The following is a 21,818-nucleotide window of genomic DNA, read 5'->3' as shown; positions in this document are numbered from 1 at the left end:
CCTAATGTCTTTTTTTCCTTATAGGATCCCACCTAGGATACTGAATGGCATTTAACATTTATATCTACTTAGACTTCTCCTGGTTATGATATCTTTTTTTTTATGTTTATATGAGAGAGAGACAGAGAGAGCACGAGCAAGGGGGAGGGGCAGAGGGAGAGGGAGAGAATTCTCAAGCAGGCTCTCTGCTGAGCTCGGAGCCCAAGGCAGGGCTTAATCCCAGGATTGTTTGAGATCATGACTTGAGCCGGTCAGACACTTAACCGACTGAGCCACCCAGGCACCCCTATGACATCTATTTTTTTAAACCTTTTTATTATTATTATTTTTTAAGCCTTTTTATTATTATGCAATATAGATTCACAGGAGATTGCAAAAGATAGTACAGAGAAACTGTGGAAAACAGTATGGAGAGTCTTTAAAAAAATTGAAAATAGAATTACCATATGATCTAGTAATTCTACTACCGGGTATTTACCCAAAGAATATGAGACACTAATTTTAAAGATCTTTATTTATTTACTTGTCAGAGAGAGAGAGAGCACAAGCAGGGGGAGTGGCAGGCGGAGGGAGAAGCAGGCTCCCCACTGATCAGGGAGCCCAATGCGGGACTTGATTCCAGGACCCTGAGATCACGACCTGAGACGAAGGCAGACACTTAACGACTGAGCCACCCAGGCGCCCCCCGAGAACACTAATTTTAAAAGATATATGCACCCTTATGTTTTTTGTTTTTTGTTTTGTGTTTTAAATATTTATTTAGTTATTTGTCAGATTGAGAGAGAGAGAGAGGACAAGCAGAAGGCACCCTTGGCAGTTTCTTATGAAGTTACATATACACTTAACAATACAAATCAACCATTCCATTCTTAGCTATTTACCAGAGAAATGAAAACATATGTCCAGGGGTGCCTGGGTGGCTCAGTTGTTAGGTATCTGCCTTCGGCTCAGGTCATGGTCCCGGGGTCCTGGGATCGAGCCCTGCATCAGGCTCCCTGCTCCACGGGAAGCCTGCTTCTCCCTCTCCCACTCCTCCTGCTTGTGTTCCCTCTCTCGCTGTGTTTCTCTCTGTCAAATAAATAAATTAATTAAAAAAAAAAAGAAAACATATATCCACACTCAGATTTGTACACGAATGTACATATCAGCTTAATACACAATAGTGAAAAACTATAAATGACCCGCATGTCCACCAACAGATGAATGGATAATTGTTGTATATCAGGTAACAGACTGCCATTTAGCAACAAGGAGGGAATTACTGATACCCTCAACATCATGGAATAAAAACCAGACACAAAACGTACTTACTGCATGATTCCATTTATATGAAACAGTAGGAAAGGCAAATCTAATTGATAGTGATAGAAAGTACATCAGTGGGCGTATGTGGCACAGAGCTGAACACATAAGGATTAACTGGGAAGGGCTGATGGAGATAATCTATATGTTGATTGTGTTAGTGTGACGTGAGTGTATAACTTTGTGAACCCTCATTGAACTTTACGTAAATTATACTTTGATGAAGCTGATCTTTAAAATTGTTTATATGGTTTAGGGCATGAACTCCAATTTTGTGTAAGTCAGTGTATTTAAAAAAATGCAATAAGGAATGGTCTTCATTTGACAGTTTCAGTATGAGATTGTCTTTTACCTTTTCTTACACATACTAAGCTTTACACACATACATACCAAGCTGCTGAACATGCAGAATTATAGCTGCTACGAAGGATGCTCTGCAGAAAGTCCTCATTTCGTCACCTTCTATTAACTCTCCTTCCTTGCCCTCTTACTTTCCTTTCTCCTCAGCCTTTCCCTTAAAATACCAATAACAATTTACTTTTGTTCTGAGCTTTATAATTACAAAGCACTTCCCAACCTCATTTTTTTTTAAAGATTTTAACCGAGATTTGACAGAGAGAGACAGTGAGAGAGGGAACACCAGCAGGGGAGTGGGAGAGGGAGAAGCAGGCTTTCCGCTGAGCAAGGAGCCTGATGCTGGGATCATGACTGGAGCCTAAGGCAGACGCTTAACGACTGAGCCACCCAGGTGCCCCTCCCAACCTCATTTGATTCTCAGAATAATTTGGGGGGCCTGGGTAGGATTATTTACTCATTTCACAGGTGGAAACAAAAAATGAGGGCCAGTGAGATAAAAGCTTTACTAGCGGCAGCACAGTTTGTACATGCCTCAGAACATAATCAATCCCTCTTTTTTTAGCTTCCTTGTCGTTTTTTTTTTAAGCCCCACTTTATTTTTTCCCCCCATTGTGGTCCCAGGAGTGAGCAGACACCTAGGAAAGGATATTGCACAGGAAAGCTTGTTTTATTTATTAATTTTAAAGTAAACTCTACCCCCAATGTCGGGCTTGAACTCACCACCCCAAGATCAAGAGTATCATGCTCTACTGACTGAGCCAGCCAGGCACCCTAACCCCTCCATTTTGAATTGTTTAGAGTAAAAATCTTACCAAGGTGTAAAAATGAATTTCACTTAGTTACAAGTATAATGATTACCATTATTGAAAAAAACTAAATTTCATGAGAAATTTTGTCTAAAATGTTGGGATATCTGAAATAGACCTAACATAGGCTATATAGGATGTGGGGCTTCAGTAATTATGGAATGTCTTGACAAAAATCCAATCACCTCAGACAGATCAGTCTAGGTCTTAAGATACTTTGGGTGCTAAATATTTATCATCAAGGCCTTATCACTGATGTTCACCCACAAAAGCCTCCAGTGGAGGTTTGTAAAGGGAGAATTGATTCTTTTTGTTCCCTTATATTATAGCTGTATGGTCACTCCCTGAAACCTCCTTTCCTTTCATACCTGCAGAGGACATGTTTTTTTTGTTGTTGTTTGTTTGAACAACAGAACCATCATTTATAAGATTAGGTAACCGAGTCACCCCTGCATTGTTCCTTATCTCTATTTTGTCCAATTCCATTCCAGCTCAAAATCAGCTCTGAAACCTTGTATTTTATAGTTTTCTGAATTCCTTAGACTAATCTTGCCCAAGAAGGCATTATATCTATATTGGCTATAGGGGTACTAGGAATTGGGATTGAGTGAGGAGATACAAAGTTTATCTATTTATGTTTATACTGGCCTAATGTAGCACGTTTTTCTTTAATCTTCACACATTTATTTATTGACCATATGTTCATTTCTGTGTTTGCCACAAAGAGATAGACAATGGTCACTGCCCTGGAGGAGCTCACATCTAAATTTCCAGTCATATAAGTCACATTCTCTGTGTCACTGGCTTGACAAAAAGTAAACCTACAAATAAGTTGGGTGTACTAATCACCCTGCAGCTAAGCTTCTGACAGGTCCTGGAGCCAAGTTCCATGTGTGGATAAAGGAAGGAACTCTGGCTCCCCAGATGGTATCTATTTCTTTCTTTTTTTTTTTTAAATTTTTTTTTATTCTTAGGTTAATCCCCATACATTACATCATTAGTTTTAGATGAAGTGTTCCATGATTCATTGTTTGTGCATAACACCCAGTGCTCCATGCAGAACGTGCCCTCCTCAATACCCACCACCAGGCTAACCTATCCCCCCACCCCCCTCCCCAGATGGTATCTAGCATCCTATGAGCTCTATTCTCTCTGAAGCATGAGACGCAGGCCCCACTCCAGCTTTAGCTCTGCAAAACTTGCTGGTTCCCAGTTCCCAGTACTGAAGGGTAAAAACCATATTTCCTGCCACCACTTCTCCCTTTCGGTTTCAGGGAAAGGGAATTAACATTTTTGGAGCACCTTTTATGTGTCAGGTCTTCTACATATATTGTACGATGCTATAATTGTCACAATTTCATAGTGTACAAGTCAATTCTGGAATCTAAAATAGATATGTAGTAGTGCAAAGAAGACTGGCGTAGGAATCATGAAGATTGAGGTTTCAATTCTGACTCAGCCACCAAGTCATCACTAGTTCATTCATTCCTTTCTTCATTTATTCACTAAAATATTTATTGAACTCTTAGCAGACATTTAAGCTTCATGGTAGGAGATAAGGATACAAAAGTGAATAAAACATAATCCTTATTTTTAAGGCTCTCACAATTGAGGGATGGAAGGAGAGAGGAAATTCTTTTTTTTTAAGTTTATTTATTTTTATTTTTATTTCTTTTAAAGGTTTTATTTATTTATTTGACAGAGAGAGACACAGTGAGAAAAGGAACACAAGCAGGGGGAGTGGGAGAGGGAGAAGCAGGCTTCCCGCTGGGCAGGGAGCCTGATGTGAGACTTGATCCCAGGATCCTGGGATCATGACCCGAGCCAAAGGCAGACGCTTAATGACTGAGCCACCCAGGCACCCCAAAAGTTTATTTTTAAGGAATCTCTAGGTGTAGACCCAATGTGGGGCTCAAACTCAGGACCCCAAGATCAATAGTTCATGACCCCAAGATCAAGAGTCGCATGCTCTTCCTACTGAGCCAGTTAGAAGCCCCAAGGAGAGGAAATTCTTAAACAGATTGTATCAGTACACTGATAGAGCTAACAACAGGTTATATTATGGAAATTTTATGATCTTTCACAATTTAAGTAGCTTATGTGAGCCTTGGGTTCTTCATTTGTAAATTGGGAATAATTATATAAACCTCACTTCCAGACACAATGGTTGGCATAAAAGAGATATTAATATTGCAAAGTCCACTATTCCAGGGAAAGACTTTCATGCCCCCTTTCTCCTTTCTGCAAACTGAAAACAGTAAGTGATCTTTTAAGAAGTTGCATTTGAAGATTTGTGATTCATTTTAAGTAAATATGTTTACATAACTATTACAACGATGACAAATATAAAAGGAAATTACTCAAAATCTCACCATCCTAGAAAATCAGTTGATTCCTTTTGCCAGCTTTGTTTCCCAGGTTTTGTCCATGTTACAAAGCCATAGCCTCACATAACTGTTTTTGTGTTGTTACAATGTATATAATATTTGTAATTTTTAATGGCTGTGAAATATTTAATTGATTGAATTCTTTCAATTTGCTTAAAAATCCTCATATTGACATTTCTCTTGAAAGGCAGAGTGATTCAGTGAAGAGAATGAAAACTTTCAAAACAGAAACCTCCTAGGATTTGAAATCGTAGGTCAGCTTCTTACTAAGTGAACTTGGGCAAGTTATTTAACCTTTCTGAAACTGTTTCTGTAACTGTTTTAAAGAAGGTGGGATTCTAATAGGGATTATGTCTTATTCTGCATTTACAGGTGATTTATATAAAGTTCCTACCAAAATTTGGATACTCAATAAAAGCCCTATTTTTAGTATTTGGTAATCATAAATATGTAATGTTATAATACCTGTTACACATAAAGCTCATTTAATCTTTTGTGTCATTTCCTTAGGATAAAGTCTCATGAATGGGAATTCTTGGGGCAAAGATTATGAACATTTTTATGGCATTTAGAAACACATCTCAAACTGCTTTTCAAAAGATTACCCTCAATTACAAAGCTACTAGCAATGGATCGCATCACACATTGCATCAGATTCGCCTCTCGGTCACCATGGGTATATGGGTATATAATTATGGGAAATGTTTTGCGTTTGATTTAATTTTTTCCTGTGCAGTTTGAACATTTTTCCTTTTTTGAAAAGCAAGACTTGTCAGTAGGAGCGGCAGTTCAGGGGCACGTGGGCTGCGGAAAGCTCTCGCGGACTACATCTCCCAAGGTGCCCCGCGCGCGCGCCGACAGGAAGTGGCTGGAGCATCTCCCGCCTCCACGCCGAGGCGAAGAGGTTCTATCCGGGGCCTTGGCGCTTCTCTTTCCTTTCGCGCCGGTTGCCGCTGCGGAGCGCGGTGGGTCCATGTGCGCAGTGAGCGGCGCTATTCCTGGCCCAGTAGCACCCGAGCCCCGGGTTTGACCGAGTCCGCGCTACGATGGACCCCAACACCATTATCGAGGCCCTGCGGGGCACCATGGACCCAGCCCTGCGTGAGGCCGCGGAGCGCCAGCTCAATGAAGTAAGGACGCCGGGCGGGCGGCTGACTGTGGCAGGCCGAGCCCTCTGGGCCTGGCCAGAGGCGCGGACGGCGTCGCTGAGGGGCCCAACTGGAGGGGTGGGGCGGGGACCTGACTGCGAGTGCCACGCCAGGGCGCCTCAGGCTGCTGCGGTGGTGGTGGCGGCCAAGGCAGCCTTTGCGTCGGATCCTGAGCTGGGCCTCTGGCTGCGGTCAAGGCATGAGGAGCCGGCTGAGGCGAGGCGGGCGTGACGGGCTGGACACATGGCTGGCTCGGGTGGCCGGCCGCCCTCTGGCTCATTCCCAGCTCGTTCCTCGCGCCCAGGAGGGGGCGAAACTCACTGGGAGGTTTTTCAGACGTTTCCGGGAGCAGTCTCGCTGGCGCCGGGTTCGGAGGGGCTCCTGGGAATGCAGAGCTGGTCCTTTGGGGGCTGCGCCTGTCAGGTTGTCACTTCACTGGGCTGATCGGTGATCTGCACAACTTTATTCTCTGCGACTGAGCGGCTAGGGAAAGCTTTCAGAGGCAAGCCCCCGCCTCTTTGGCAGGGCGAGGGTAGATTCACTGTTCTACTCGCTAATGCCTCAGTCGGGGAGGCAGGGCGATGTGTAGTAGAAAGTGTCAGGTGAAGTGCACCCTTCTAGGTAGAGCTGAACCACTAATTTTCTTGACTGACCTTGGGCAAGTCGCTTAATCTTTTGATGCTGAGTTTCTCCCATTCATAAAATTAGGCCACAGGGTTGCTGTGACAGTCAAGTGAGACAGTGTAAGGCAGGGTGCCTTGAAACGTGCCAAGTTCCCTATCAGCTCGCGGAGGATTGGTTCCCTTTTCCCCCTTTATTTTCGGGGGACCACCCTTTGGAAAACAGCCTTAATATGTGGGTATATTATTGTACTATCTTCAGTTTCATTGTTTGTTTCTAAATTTCTGTAACTTTTTATATTTTAGTGAGTATTTTAAAGGCTTCTTAAAAGGACCCCTGTAATTTCCTATGCCAGTTAATAATTGTCTTTTGGTATCCCACTGAGTCTGCAAGCTTTAGGGAAGTTCAGTGTACATTTATTTTTAAGCGGAAAAAGAAGTCCCTCTTTAAAGTAGAAATTCAGTTATTTTATGCTCCTCTTAGCTGATAGGAAACTCATTTAAAAACATTATTTATATTGACTTTACAGAAGCCACAGGAGTATTCCTAATTGGACATCTTCAATGTACAATGCTCTTTTTAGAGATCTCTGCCCTCAAGGAACTTATATTTTAAGAAGACTACCCACAAAGTTTAAACAAATTAAGTGTAAAATTATTTTAAAATAAAAAAGTTAAATCTTACATATATAAATGCAACCGTTATTAGATCATACAAGAGTGATGTTCAAAAAATTTTTTTAAAGATTTTATGTTTAAGTAACCTCTGCACCCAAGGTGGGGCTCCACCCCACCACCCCAAGATCATAAGTCCCATGCTCCACCCACTGAGCCAGCCAGGCCCCAACCCCTCACCACCCATGCTCAAATTTTTAGGCTCAAAGTCACCTTGGGAGGAGTTTAGATTTCTTTTAGATATAAAATAATGCGCTGAAACAAATTCCCATTTTGAACCATTATGAAACTATGGAGGGAGTTACGGATCACTTTTTATTTTGATTTGTTTTGTGATAGACACAGGTTAAGATGAACATTATTTTGTTTATGAAGTATTAATACATGTGTAAGTTTAGGCACCCTAAAAGTTTAGTTACGGTGATTTCTACCATGATTTTATTTTTTATTTTTTTAAAGATTTTATTTATTTGACAGAGAGAGACACAGTGAGAGAGGGAAGACAAGCAGGGGGAGTGGGAGAGGGAGAAGCAGGCTTCCTGCGGAGCAGGGAGTCCAATGAGGGGCTCAATCCCAGGACCCTGGGATCAGGACCTGAGCCGAAGGCGGACACGTAACGACTGAGCCACCCAGGCGCCCCTCTACCATGATTTTATTATTCTGACTAAACGTGCTGTGTGTAATTATTAATTTTAAAAATTATTTGAAAAAAAGAGTTGCTTCCCTTGTAGAAAAATTTGAAATTCATTCATTCCTCAAGCGGGTATTGAATGTCTATATACACTGACATCTTGTAATTGAGGCCTGGGGTAAATATTTCACAAGCTGATTTTTAGAAGATGAATAATCAAAATAATATTCATAGCATTTTTTACTTAACTCTTAAGCTTCTGTTAGGGTTTTGGAATACTGTAGAATAGTGAACACTGCTTTTCTGTCAAAGAAAATTTGTGGTCTAGCCTGTATTTCTGTGATTGTTAGCTATTTACATTTTGCAAATTTCTTACAATTTTTCCACCTTAATTTTTTTGTAATTTTCCTAATGTAACTTTTTTTAGAATATTTTCAGCTCTAGTCTTCATTCCATTTTAATGAAGTGCTTCTATTTGAATACTTAACTTGCTTTGACTTTTTTTGTGGCAAAACCTTGTTTTAGGAAATAGATCCTAGGTAAGTCTTGATGAAGAAGCTTGACTGTACTAAGAATGAGGAAGTAACATTTTATTTCTGTCAGGCTCATCTCGCTTTGGGTAAGACAGGATGAAGCAGTCATTCCATACTGTTTTTATTCAGCTGAAATTATATTTTGGTTCATTTAGTTAAAAGAAAAAGATGATTGACATTTGAGTGAATCTCTTCAGTAAGTGAAGTAATCACTAACTGTAAAAATTGTAAATGTTACCAAAGTATTATAGTGCAGCTAGTTAAAAAACAAAGTGCTCTTGCCTCACAGTGATTGCACTTTACTGTTCCATCTGCTTGGATCCGCTTTTACTCAGTGGTCTCCCAGACTTGATCTCTCACTTCTGTCATTGTTCAACCATCTCAGTATCACTGAGGAGTTCCCCTGACTGTAACACTCCAGACACTCTACATCTCCCTTCATTTATTTTTCTCTGTAGCACTGGTTTATCATACATATTTTATTTATTCTCACTAGTATAATTTTTGAGTTTCACGAGGTGAGGAATTTTTGTCTTTTGTTACTGCAATTCTTTGTCAGTATTAAGCTTTACTTAATTGTAGCAGATAATAATACAGGCTTTAGCTCTGTTATACCACCCTCAAATCAAGGATTTTTAGAGTATTTATATATTTTTAATATTACATATAGATAAAATTAAGAAAGTTCCATTAGACTGCTAGAGACCACAGTAAGGACTCTCTTTTTGGCAGATATTTTTGACAAATTAGGGCGCCTGGGTGGCTCAGTCAGTTAAGTGTCTGCCTTCAGTTCCAGTCATGGTCCCAGGGTTCTGGGATCAAGCCCTGCATTGGACTCCCTGCTCAGTGGGGAGTCTGCTTCTCCCTCTGCCTGCTGCTCCCCCTTCTTGTGCCCCCCTCAAGTAAATAAAATCTTTAAAAACAAAAAGGGCGCCTGGGTGGCTCAGTTGGTTAAGCGACTGCCTTCAGCTCAGGTCATGATCCTGGAGTCCCGGGATCGAGTCCCGCATCGGGCTCCCTGCTCGGCGGGGAGTCTGCTTCTCCCTCTCCCGCTCCCCCGTCTTGTGCTCTTTCTCTCTCTCACTCTCTCTCTCAAATAAATAAATAAAATCTTTAAAAAAATAAATAAATAAATAAATAAAGATAAATTTTAGTATTCCCCACTGACTTACTCAGTAGCATAGCACGGATTTTGATCCTTTTTTTTTTTCTAATTTCTGTTAACATTTTGATCATGTTGTCATTTCCCAATTTGAAATATCTTCATGTAACAAGCTTTGCCTCAAAGACTGGAGAAAACCAATAAAAAGTACAAGCTTTCTTGGAAACATAATTGAAAACCTCCTTAGTTACTTGATTTTTTTTTTTTTTTTTAAACCTTGAAGCGTTCTGTACTAGCTGGGGGATGTTATGAAAGTTATTTAACTTCTAAGCATCATTTTCCTTACGTACAAAATAAAAGTGGTAATAGTATGTATGTCATAGTGTCATGTGGGTTGAACGAGATGATGCATGTAAAAAATTCAGGGAAGTATTTGGCATCTACTAAGTTCTCTCCAGGTTATTTGAATTACTGCATAAGTGCCAATTGATTAACCCATCTACCATGCCATACATTTTATTTTCTGTCTCAGTCTAACTATAGTGTTGTATATTTCAGTGGAAAATGATCAGCACTAATGGAGAAGGAACACAAGTGCCTATTTGAACACTGAGATCATTAGTAGATAGATTATTGTAACATGAAAATTGGCACAATTATAAGCACAGTGCCTGGCACACTGGACTCTCAGTAAATATTTGTTGTATGCAAAGAGAAATAAGAACTTGTGTAATAAAAATGTCTTTCAGTCTTTAAAGTAGATTTGTGTACAGGAATCTCATTTGTCATTTAAATTATATGCTTTGAGATTAATTGACTTCTGTATATCTAGAAATAAGGTTTTAAAAAATTTGGTTTAGGGGTGCCTGGGTGGCTCAGTCAGTTAAGCGACTGCCTTCCAGCTCAGGTCATGATCCCAGGGTCCTGGGATCAAACCCCATGTTGGGCTCTCTGCTCAGCAGGAGAATCTGCCTCTCCCTTTCCCTCTGCTCCTGACCCCGGTTGTGCTTTCTCGCTCTCACTCACTCTCAAATAAAGTCTTTAAAACAAAACAAAAAAAAAAAATTTTTTTTTTTTTTGGAACTGTAAAATATATGACATTTGGTATTCATTCATTCAACGTTAATTATGTTTCCAGAGACTGTTTGCTACTTCCTACTCTCATTCACTCAGAAATACTTGTTTCTTCATTTATAAGATAAAGTTAAGACATCTCTGAAGGTTTTTGGCAGATTACAATAGACATTAGTCTTTCTGCATTCTTCTGCTTTCACTGTCAGTGTTCTTCAGTGGAAACCTTTCCATACAAAGCTTTGCTCATGCTGCCCACCTCTCCTGCTAAGCTCTTATCACCTAAAACTAAAAGTTTTCCTATTCACAAATCTCATTAATCCCATCTTAAATGCCATCTTTTCCTACTCTGACCTTCTGTGATACTTTGTAAACTGAAAGCTCACCTTTTTAACACCTAGTTTTATGTATTCTTCCTTAAATTTTAACTATTTTTATTTGAACTAGATGATTGCTGTCTCTTCTACTCTAAAAGTTCATGGACTTTGAACTTACCTCCATTGGGAATAGAATCTGTAGATGAAGACTTTTTTTTTAATCTTGGAGTATTAGCTGAGAATGGACACTCAAACAACTAATTGTTTCTGATTGTTTTCAAATATTTTAAGAATATTTGCCTATCATATGGCAAATTCTATCTTTATGCTGGGGATCTGATACTGTAGACAAGATAGAATACTCTCTCTCATGAAGCTTACATTTGAACTGAAGTTTTAAATGTAACGTCAGGAGGGGCGCCTGGGTGGCTCAGTCAGTTAAGCATCTGCCTTAGGCTCGGGTCATGATCCCAGGGTCCTGGGATTGAGCCCCGCATCGCATCAGGCTCCCTGCTCAGCGGGGAGTCTGCTTCTCCCTCTTCCTCTCTTGCCCCTCCACCCCCACTTGTGTGCTCTCTCTCACACTCTCAAATAAATTAAAATGTAATGTCAGGAAAAATTTTTTTGAAATGTTTATTCCAAAGAACAGTTCCCAATCTGTTTCTTTTTTTTTTTTTTAATTTGAGAGAGAGAGACAGAGCAGGGGAGGGGCAGAGGGAGAGAGAATCTTAAGCCGACTCGAGCCTGACGCCAGGTTCAATCTAATGACCCTGAGATCATGACTTGATCCAAAACCAAGAGTCAGGCACTTCAGCGACTGCACCACCCAGGCCCCCTTGGTTCATTTAATAGTAAATGTCTTTATGATAGGCACTGAGCTGAGTGGTTGGTAGAAGAAATTCATGATTTCCTGCTTTTCTGGAGTTTCATAGTCACACAGCCCTCACAAATGCATGTGGTTGGGACTTTTATTTTTTATTTTTTTTAAAGATAGTTTTTTTTTAATGATTTTTATTTATTTATTTGTCAGAGAGAGAGAGAGAGAGACAGCACAAGCAGGGGGAGCAGCAGAGGGAGAGAGAGAAGCAGGCTCCTCACTGAGCAAGGAACCCGATGCGGGACTCAGTCCCAGGACCCTGGGATCATGACCTGAGCCAAGGCAGACGCTTAACGACTGAGCCACCCAGGCGTCCCTGGTTGGGACTTTTAATAGAGCTATGTGTAAGTTTTGGATAAGGAGACTATTAAATCTGACTTTGCTTAAGGCAGATAGGATCTTAGCATCAGTATTCTTTCCCGTTATACTTGCAGCAAGAAAAATGCTCTAAGTAGAATTAGAAGGCTTACCTAGGAGCCTTTTAAACCTTCAGTTCCTAAGCTTAATGTGCTTTAAAATGGTTATATAGATAGAAAAGCTGCTCACATGCTTTATGTGAAAACGTAAGTGGACTTAGCTTTGCTAAGTTTCTTGATACTTTGTGTTTACCTTTTAAATTAATAAACTACCTAACTCACTTCTAGGATTTTCACAGATGATTACAATTACTACTGTAAGTGATATATTTTATTTGTAAGTAGTGAATTTGATTTTGTTTTATTAAAGGACTTATGAAATGTTCAATTAATAAAAATGTTAGGTCTGGAAAGGTGCAAAATCATGGCATGTTTATAGTACAATTTGGCATGTCTAGAAATTCAGCAAAATATTTATGAGAATATAATGTATATTTTTGGAAGACAGACTAGTCTGTGGTCTGAGCAGGTAACATTCCTTAATTAGGAATATCTCTAAGTAGATACTGTTTTGAATTTGGGAGAGGGAAAATCCCTGGATACTTTGGTTCTTATACAGGAAGTTATTCAGTGACATAGCATGTGAAAAATCTGAAAGAAAGATATCACCATATTAATATTTATAAGAAAATTTCTTTTTCAGATATAGTAGATGTATATATTATTTTACTTACTGTTCGCTTCTGTCAGTGGCACATTAATGATGAGTTTGATTTAAAGTGGGTTTTTTCTTTTGGTTACCTAAAGTAATTTGTAATTAAGAAGTTATTTTAGGGGCGCCTGGGTGGCTCAGTTAAGTGTCTGCCTTCAGCTCAGGTCATGATCCCGGAGTCCTGGGATCGAGCCCCGCATCGGGCTCCCTGCTCGGCGGGAAGCCTGCTTCTCCCTCTCTCACTCCCCCTGCTTGTGTTCCTTCTCTCACTGTGTCTCTCTCTATCAAATAAATAAAATCTTAAAAAAAAAAAAATAAATAAATAATAAAAAAAAGAAGTTATTTTAAACTCCTTGGTTGAAAATCATTTAAGTATTAACAACTATTTAATGAAAAGCTGGAAGACATAATGAAGAGCCTCAAGCCTGGTCCTGATTCTATCACTATGATAATTTAACCTCACTATGCCTAATATTTCATGTAGATGAAATAGGGATAGTATTTGTCAAATTCTTCTTCTTCTTTTTTTTTTTTAAGATTTATTTGTTTGAGGGCGCCTGGGTGGCTCAGTTGGTTAAGCGACTGCCTTCAGCTCAGGTCGTGATCCTGGAGTCCCTGGATCGAGTCCCGCATCGGGCTCCCTGCTCGGCAGGGAGTCTGCTTCTCCCTCTGACCCTTCCCCCTCTCGTGTGCTCTCTCTCATTCTCTCTGTCTCAAATAAATAAATAAAATCTTTAAAAAAAAAAGATTTATTTGTTTGAGAGAGAGAGCGCGCGGGAGGTGGGGAGGGGAGGAAGGGAGAAGGAGAGAGAATCTTAAGCAGACTGTCAGCTCTGTATCACACTGAGATCACCACCTGAGCTGAAACCAAGAGTCAGATGCTTAACCGACTGCCCTACCAAGGCACCCATCTTTGTCAAATTCTTTAGTAAAACAGAAAAGTTAGAAATCCCTTTGCTCTTGAAATTATCCGGTTGTATTCATTAATGTACTTTGATGTCACAGTGCCCTTATGCCTGTCTTTTTCCTTATAAATAGTGTAAAGTACAGTAGCTAATTGAAGCTCTCTTTGGTTGCATTCCAATGGAGAGAAATAATAAAAAGTTACTTCTTAAAGAGTTAGCTGTGAAAGATACTGACATTAGGTAATTACATTGAAAATTGTGGGTCCGGAGGGGAAACATATTGGAGAAAACGTGACTTAAGTTTTAAGTCGGGTTTGAGGAGCTGGTAAACATCAGATAGAAAATGTATAGCAGGCAATAGGGAATGTGGAATTGAAGGTTAGGAGAGAAAGCAACAATGGCAAAGTTATTTTTCTTGGTAAATTGAGAGGAAGGGAGTATGATCAAGAGATGTAATGATCCCAGGGTGCTGGAATCATGACCTGAGCTGAAGGCAGACGCTTAGCGACTGAGCCACTTAGGTGCTGGAGTGCTTCACTGTTGGCGATGCCCATTTTTGGAACTTTGAGAAACAGGAAAAAGGAGACTGGAAAATTGTGCATAAAAGTAGGAGGGAGCCAAGAAAAGAAATTTTAAGTAAGAAGGTTGGTTGTGGGTAGTTTCCTTTTCACTTAAATGAATTTCATAGATTTTCTACTAGTGAACGTGAATTACTTCTATAATAAGTAAAAAGCTATTAGAAAAAGAAAGGGTGGTTGACATTTCTAAATGAGGGAGGTTAAAGCAGAATGAAGACTTTTTGGGGGGAAAAGCTTTTAAAATATTGGTAACCTTGGAGAAAGCAATTTTCTGAATACAGTGTTAGTGAGTAGAATGCTGGTAAGGGAATGGGAATAACACTGTAGGTTAAAGGGTTGGTAGGGTCAAGGGAAATTTGTTTATGTGGGTATGTATATTTTTCATTTTTTTCTTTTGTAAAGGTAGACTTATTTTGGGGAGTGGGGGAAGGCTGCCCATGGTGTAGAAGTTTTTCAGGCCTGTTACTACCTGTGATGCTTTATAGTCATCTATCTTAGAATTACATCCTTGATACTGCTTTAAAACCTTACCTTCCTTATCTGATTGTGTAAAAAAATTTTTTTAAAGATTATTTATTTGAGAAAGAGAGCAAGCGAGAGAGAGCAGAAGCAGTGGGGAGCAGCAGAGGGAGAGAGAAAGAGGCACGTTTCCCACCAAGCAGGGGGCTTGATGCGGGACTCGATCCTAGCACCCTGGGATCATGACGTGAGCTGAAGGCAGACGCTTAGTGACTGAGCCACTTAGGTGCTGTTGGGTAAAAATTTCGAAAAAAAAGTTCCACTTACTAGATCTTGATGTGGTCACAATTTACCTATTCGTTTTTTGTCTTTCATTGTTGTCTTTCATTCTCTTAATAATCTCTTTAATATAACCCATACTTTGGGACGCCTGGGTGACTCAGTCCGTTAAGCATCTGCCTTCCACTCAGGTCATGTTCTCAGGGTTCTGGGATCAAGTCCCACATGGGCTCCTTGCTCAGCAGGGAGCCTGCTTCTCCCTCTGCCTGCCACTCCTCCTCATGCTCTCTCTGACAAATCAAATCAAATAAAACCTTAAAAAAATATATAACCCATACTTCTTTTCCTTTTAAAAATCTTTTCTCCCGGGCGCCTGGGTGGCTCAGTTGGTTGGGCGACTGCCTTCAGCTCAGGTCATGATCCTGGAGTCCCGGGATCGAGTCCCGCATCGGGCTCCCTGCTCGGCGGGGAGTCTGCTTCTCCCTCTGACCCTCCCCCCTCTCATGTGCTTTCTCTCTCTCTCAAATAAATAAATAAAATTTAAAAAAAAAAAAAAAAATCTTTTCTCCCCATCTCGATGTGTTTAAATCCTTTAGGATCTAACTGAAAATTTTACCTGTTAGTCCAGTTAGAATTAGTAATACTCCAACCTATCTTTTTTTTTTAAGATTTTATTTATTTGAGAGTGAGAGAGTACAAGGAGAGGAGGGGCAGAGGCAGAGGGAGAAACAGACTCCCCACTGAGCAGGGAGCTGGATGCGGGACTAGATCCCAGGACCCTTAGATCATGACCTGAGCCAAAGGCAGACGCTTAACCGACTGAGCCACCCAGGCGCCCCTACTCCAACCTATCTTATAGTGAACTTTTATCTCTGTAGTGTCTGACACATTTTAAGTACCAGTAGGTGGAGTGGAGGTAAAGGAAAGGGAGATGGAGTTGTGGTTGTTGAAGAATTTGATGAAATTGATTAAGGGTGAATGTTGAATTATCTGGGTTAATGACAAATAATGAGAATGTAAGAAGTTGTCTAGAAAGGTAGTTTTGTGTTATGGTTAGCAGCTTTTAAACTTGAGTCTTAGCAGTTTTAGCTCTACTTAATGATGTATAATGACCCATTTGTTGCTTCAGTTCTCCTGGTTCTCTGATTGCTGGAAACTAGGAGCTTGAAGAAGGGCCTATAATTAGTGCCAACATTTAATAGAGTTTACATTTATACTCTAACTCATACCCTAAAAGATTTATTATAGCATCTTGAGGTCTATGTCAATGTTTCCCAAACTGTTGAGAATAATACCATAATTACTCAGATTTTTAGGAGTTTTTGTGATAAAGATTGATGCTAGAGATATTTTTACTTACATTTATCTTTTAAATTACTTTAAAATGTGAAGGTCTTTTCAACATATAATAAATTTAGTAGTTACTATGTGATAGAAATTCTTTTAAATGTGTTATAGTTTGCTATACCCAAGAATGCCAGAAAGTTATTAGAGATAACCTAGTGCTTAAAAGTATAAGTTTTCCTGTTTGAACAGTTAATGTGTATCTTTATTTGATTTGTTTTATAATTGTACCGATTCATGATCTTTTTTCCTTCATTTTTAAACTTTATTGAAGTATAATTTGCATGCCATAAAATATACCTGTTTTAAGTGAAACTCAATGATTTTTAGATTTAGCAAATTGTACCACCATCACCACAATCTAGTGTTTTGTTTTGTTTTTTTTAGGATTTTATTTATTTATTTGTCAGAGCACAAGCAGGGGGCTCGGCAGGCAGAGGGAGAAGCAGGCTCCCTGCTGAGGAAGGAACTGGGTATGGGACTCATCCCAGGACCCTGGGATCATGACCTGAGCCGAAGGCAGACGCTTAACCGACTAAGCCACCCAGGCGTCCCCACAATCTAGTTTTGGAATATTTTCATTATCCCAGTAAGATCCCACCTTCCAGTTTATTTTTTTAAAGATTTTATTTATTTGAGATAGAGTGAGAGAGAGAGCACAAGCCAGGGGGCAGAGGGAGAGGGAGAAGCAGGCGCCCCACTGAACAGGGAGCCCAATGCGGGGCTTGATCCTAGGACCCTGGGATCATGACCTGAGCCGAAGGCAGACACTTCACTCGCTGAGCCACCCAGGCACCCTAATCCCTCCTTCCAGTTTAATCTCATATCCCAGGCCTAGGTGATGGCTAATCTACTTTCCTTCAGAATTTTCTTGAGAATCTCATGTCTGATATTTAGTATTACTTTATGTCCATTTGTTACTTTGGGAGAATAGAAGGCATTAGGGATTTCAGCTAGATGGGAATTTGTATGGGGCAAGTTGATAGATATCGCGGGTGGAATTTGCTTGTGTGATTTCTGCTGTCAGAAACATCCTTTCCTGGGATGCCTGGGTGGCTCAGTCGTTAAGCGTCTGCCTTCGGCTTAGGTCATGATCCCAGAGTCCTGGGATCAAGCCCCGCGTTGGGTTCCCTGTTCAGTGGGGAGCCTGCTTCTCCCTCTCCCACTCCCCCTGCTTGTGTTCCTGCTCTCATGCACTCTTTCTCCCTCACTCTCTGTCTGTCAAATAAATAAGTAAAATCTTTGGGGAAAAAAAGAAACATCCTTTCTTTCTTACCCCTTGGTCTAGCTCAGCTGGCTGAAAGTAACACTCTTTACTCAGTTGCACTTTTTAGATTTGTACTTGTTTATTTTTAAGGCAATGTGACTTAGAAGAGTAGTAAAATAAGTACTTATTTTCATAGTTTAGTTTTGTTGATTTTTTAATAACTTTATTGAATTCAACCACTTAAAGTATCCAGTTCAGTGGTGGTGGTGGTTGTTTTAAGATTTTATTGGGCCACCTGGGTGGCTCAGTCACTTAAGCGTCTGCCTTGGGCTCTGGTCATGATCCCAGCATCCTGCGATCAAGCCCTGGGTCCAGACCCGGGTCCTTGCTCAGCAGGGAGCCTGCTTCTCCCTCTCCCTCTGCCCGCCTCTCCCTGCTTATGCTCTCTCTCTCTCTCTCAAATAAATAAATAAAATCTTTTTTATTTTAAGAGCCTGGGCGCGTGAGCTGGGGTAGGGTGAGAGGGAGAAGCAGAGTCCCTGCTGAGCAGGGAGCCTGACGTGGTTCTCCATCCTAGGACCCTGAGTTCATGACCTTGAGCCAAAGGCAGACGTTTAACTGACTGAGCCACCCAGGTGCCCCCTCCAGTTCAGTGGTTTTTTAGTATATTCAGTTATGCAACCATCACCACAAACTTTAGAACATTTTCATCACCCCAAAAAGAAACTCCATACCTGTTAGCATTCCCCTTCTCTGCCTTCTGCACACCCTCAGTCCTTGGGTACTGGCTTCTTTCACACAGTGTATTTTTAAGGTTCACACATACTGTAGCATATATCAGTACTTCATTCTTTTTACTACAAGATAATATTTCGTCATGTGTATGGATATGCCACATTTTGCTTATCCGTTCATCATTTGGTGCACTTGGTGGGTTGTTTCCACTTTTAGGCTATTATGAATAATGCTGCTGTAAATATTCAGGTAAAAGTAGTCTTGTTGATTTTTTTTTTTTTTAATTGAGGGATAATTTACATATGATACCAAGCTCAAATACGTGTACAGCTCAGTCCATTTTTACCTAGGTACCATTATCCAAATAAAAAAAAATTGTTTTAATATTTTTATTTATTTGAGAGAGAGAGATTGAGAGAACAAGTGGGAGGAGGGGCAGAGGGAGAAGCAGACCCCCCACCGAGCAGGGACACTCCCTTCCCCCTCACGATGTGGGACTTGATCCCAGCACCCCGGGACCATGACTCGAGCCGGAGGCAGATGCTTAACTACTGAGCCACCCAAGCACCCCAGATCAAAATTTATATAACATCTCTATTGGCTTAGAACTTTCCCTTGAGACTCTTCCCAATTAATACCTTTCCTCCTTCAGGTTACCATTATTCTGACTTCTGTTAACTATAGATTAGATTTGCCTGTCTTTGAACTTCATATAAATAGGATCACATGGTATGTACCAAGTAGTCTAGCTTCTTAACATGTTTTTTGAGATCCATATTATTGCTTGATTCCGTAGTGAGGCTTTATTTTTTTAAGTTATTGTATAGTATTTCATTGTATGAATTGTACCACAGTTTGCGTATACAGTCACTTGTCAGTGGACAGGTATTATTGTGGACACAAGCACTTTTCTTGGATATATAAAGGTGAAATTGCTAGGTTGTAAGGTAGGTGCATGTTTGAAAATGCGAGTTTTCCAATATGGTTGTACCATTTTATGCATCTACCAGCACTGTGTATGAATTCCATATTTTTCACATCCTCACTAGCACTTTGATGTATTGCATACATTGTTTTCAGGTAGGACTGTCGGCTTGTACTGATTCTTCTGTAATTTGCCTGCATATATTTGCTGATTTTTGTTTTGGAGTGATTTTAACTCTTCCTCAGATGTTGCAGTTATTTTCCTTTTTTTTAACATTGTTTATACTGATGTGGGGTGGAGTATATAAAATTTTTACTTTTTTATCTATTTGAGCAAAAACTATTTTATGGCTTTCAGTCTTTGGTGTCATGCTTAGGTTTTTTCCCACCAAGATGATAAAAATATTTACAGTGGTTTCCTTCAAGTACTCTTGGGATTTTATTTTATTTTTTTTTTTAAAGATTTTATTTATTATTATTTTTTGGGGGGGAGGAGGAGGGAGAAGCAGACTCCTATGGAGCAGGGAGCCTGACACGGGGCTCAACCCAAGGAGCCCAAGATCCTGACTTGGGCCGAAGGCAGACACTTAATTGACTGAGCCACCCAGGTGCCCCTGGGGTTTTATTTTTTATATTTAAACCTTAAGTTAGAAATTGATAAAGGTCTTTTGTTAATGTAACATTCATGGAGTATCTGTTAGGCTTGTAGGAAGATATAGTTAGTGGCACATGCTCATTTTTTTTTTTTTAAAGATTTTATTTATTTATTTGACAGAGAGAGACACAGCGGGAGAGGGAGAAGCAGGCTTCCCGTGGAGCAGGGAGCCCGATGTGGGGCTTGATCCCAGGACCCTGAGATTATGACCTGAGCCGAAGGCGGACACTTAATGACTGAGCCACCCAGGCGCCCGCACATGCTCATTTTTAACTCACATGTGGCTATATATGTGGCTAGCCAACAAAAACAGTGGTGGTTGTGGTGGTTTTCTTATTTTAATATGACCTCTAAACATAATCCAACAACTTCATTTGGGGTTCCAATCATAGAAAGCAGTTCTTTTCAATTCAGAAGGAAAAACTTCGGTATTGGGACCTTGAGAGAACCCTGTATATACAAAACCACAAATGTTGTATTTTATAGGTGATTTAAAGACCTAAAGAACCATTTGGCAATATTCAGTTTATGCCCTGCTGGCTTTAGAATATACTCTGAGACAGATGAGATTCTACTATGTATGGAGGTAAAAACAACATAACATTTGTTATGTCTTGACATTTACTATAATATTTTACATATTTCACTTACTTTTTTTTTTTTAATTTTGTTTGTTTATTTGAGAGAGAATGAGTGAGAGCTAGAGAGCACAAGCTAGGGGGAGGGGCAGAAAGAGAGGGAGAAGCAGACTCCCCGCTGAGCAGGGAGCCCAACATTGGGGTCCATCCGAGGACCTCCGGATCAGACCTGAGCCGAAAGCAGACACTCGACCGACTGTGCCACCCAGGCGTTTCTTTCATCTACTCCTTGTAGCCATCCTGTGAAGCAGATTTAGTTACACTAATTTTGTAATTAAGTCTTAGATTTACTGAAGCAACTTGCTCAAGAGTTAAAAATGTCAGAAGTAGCATCACTTGTATTTATAATCAGACTGATTCTAGCTGTCCATTCCAGGGATTCATAATTTGATGCAGGAGATTAGATGTATACTATAATATAAATGGCCTAAAAAGTGCCATAGTAGTAGTGTGGATAGTACTGTCCTTTCTGGGCTCATCTGTCTATCCCTTTAATATAAATACTCTTTTATACTGCACTGCCCCTAGGTGATCACTGCTGCTTCCAAGGTATTTTTTTGTTGATTCATTTCAGTACTTCGTTTAATAAATTTGTTGAACATCTTAAATGCCAAGCGTCGTGAGGAACTGGATATATAAATAGTATAGTTCCTATCAGTGAAACTTAAAATCTAATTAACAGAAGAGAAAGCCATAAACCAGTCTATAAATATAATAATTACAAATATATAATAAATGTAATGGGGGAAAAAAACCCTGGAGATTATGAGAGTAATAGGGAGTCCTTCTTTAGCTTGAATGATCATTCAGGAAAGCCTTCTCTACATGTTTAAATGGAAATTCAAAGAATGTGAACTGTGAATCAGTTAACTATGGTGGAGCACTGGAGAGAAGAGTGTTACAGGTAGAAAGTCACAGCATGGACTGTGGAGTAATTATGTTTGTTGTCAAAAGAACCTAAAGGTGGCTGGTAAGGTGGGACAGTAGGAGGTGAGAAAGTTTCTTTAAATGAGACTGACAATGGAATATTATGCAGCCATCAAAAAAAGGGGGGAGAAATCTTGCCATTTGCAACGATGTGGATGGAACTAGAGGGTATTATGCTAAACGAAATAAGTCAGTCAGAGAAAGACATGTATCATATGATCTCACTGATATGAGGAATTCTTAGTCTCAGGAAACAAACTGAGGGTTGCTGGA

At 40.1% G+C, this 21,818-nt stretch overlaps 1 protein-coding gene across 1 annotated transcript in view; it reads left to right on the top strand.

The window, feature by feature from the left end:
• The first annotated feature begins 5,754 nt into the window (after positions 1-5,754).
• IPO7 (importin 7) overlaps positions 5,755-21,818 on the top strand; it is a 58,861-nt gene continuing 42,797 nt past the window's right edge. Inside the window, exon 1 of the mRNA XM_006728507.3 lies at positions 5,755-5,982. Coding sequence (XP_006728570.1) covers positions 5,899-5,982 — 84 coding nt within the window. The 5' untranslated portion in view covers positions 5,755-5,898. The remainder of the gene's footprint in view (positions 5,983-21,818) is intronic.

This window comes from Leptonychotes weddellii, chromosome 11 (genome assembly GCF_054177405.1).
Source record: "Leptonychotes weddellii isolate Sample4059 chromosome 11, ASM5417740v2, whole genome shotgun sequence".
Taxonomy (NCBI): domain Eukaryota; kingdom Metazoa; phylum Chordata; class Mammalia; order Carnivora; family Phocidae; genus Leptonychotes; species Leptonychotes weddellii.
Note: the sequence above shows the minus strand (reverse complement) of the source record. Positions and strands in the feature narration are given on the sequence as shown.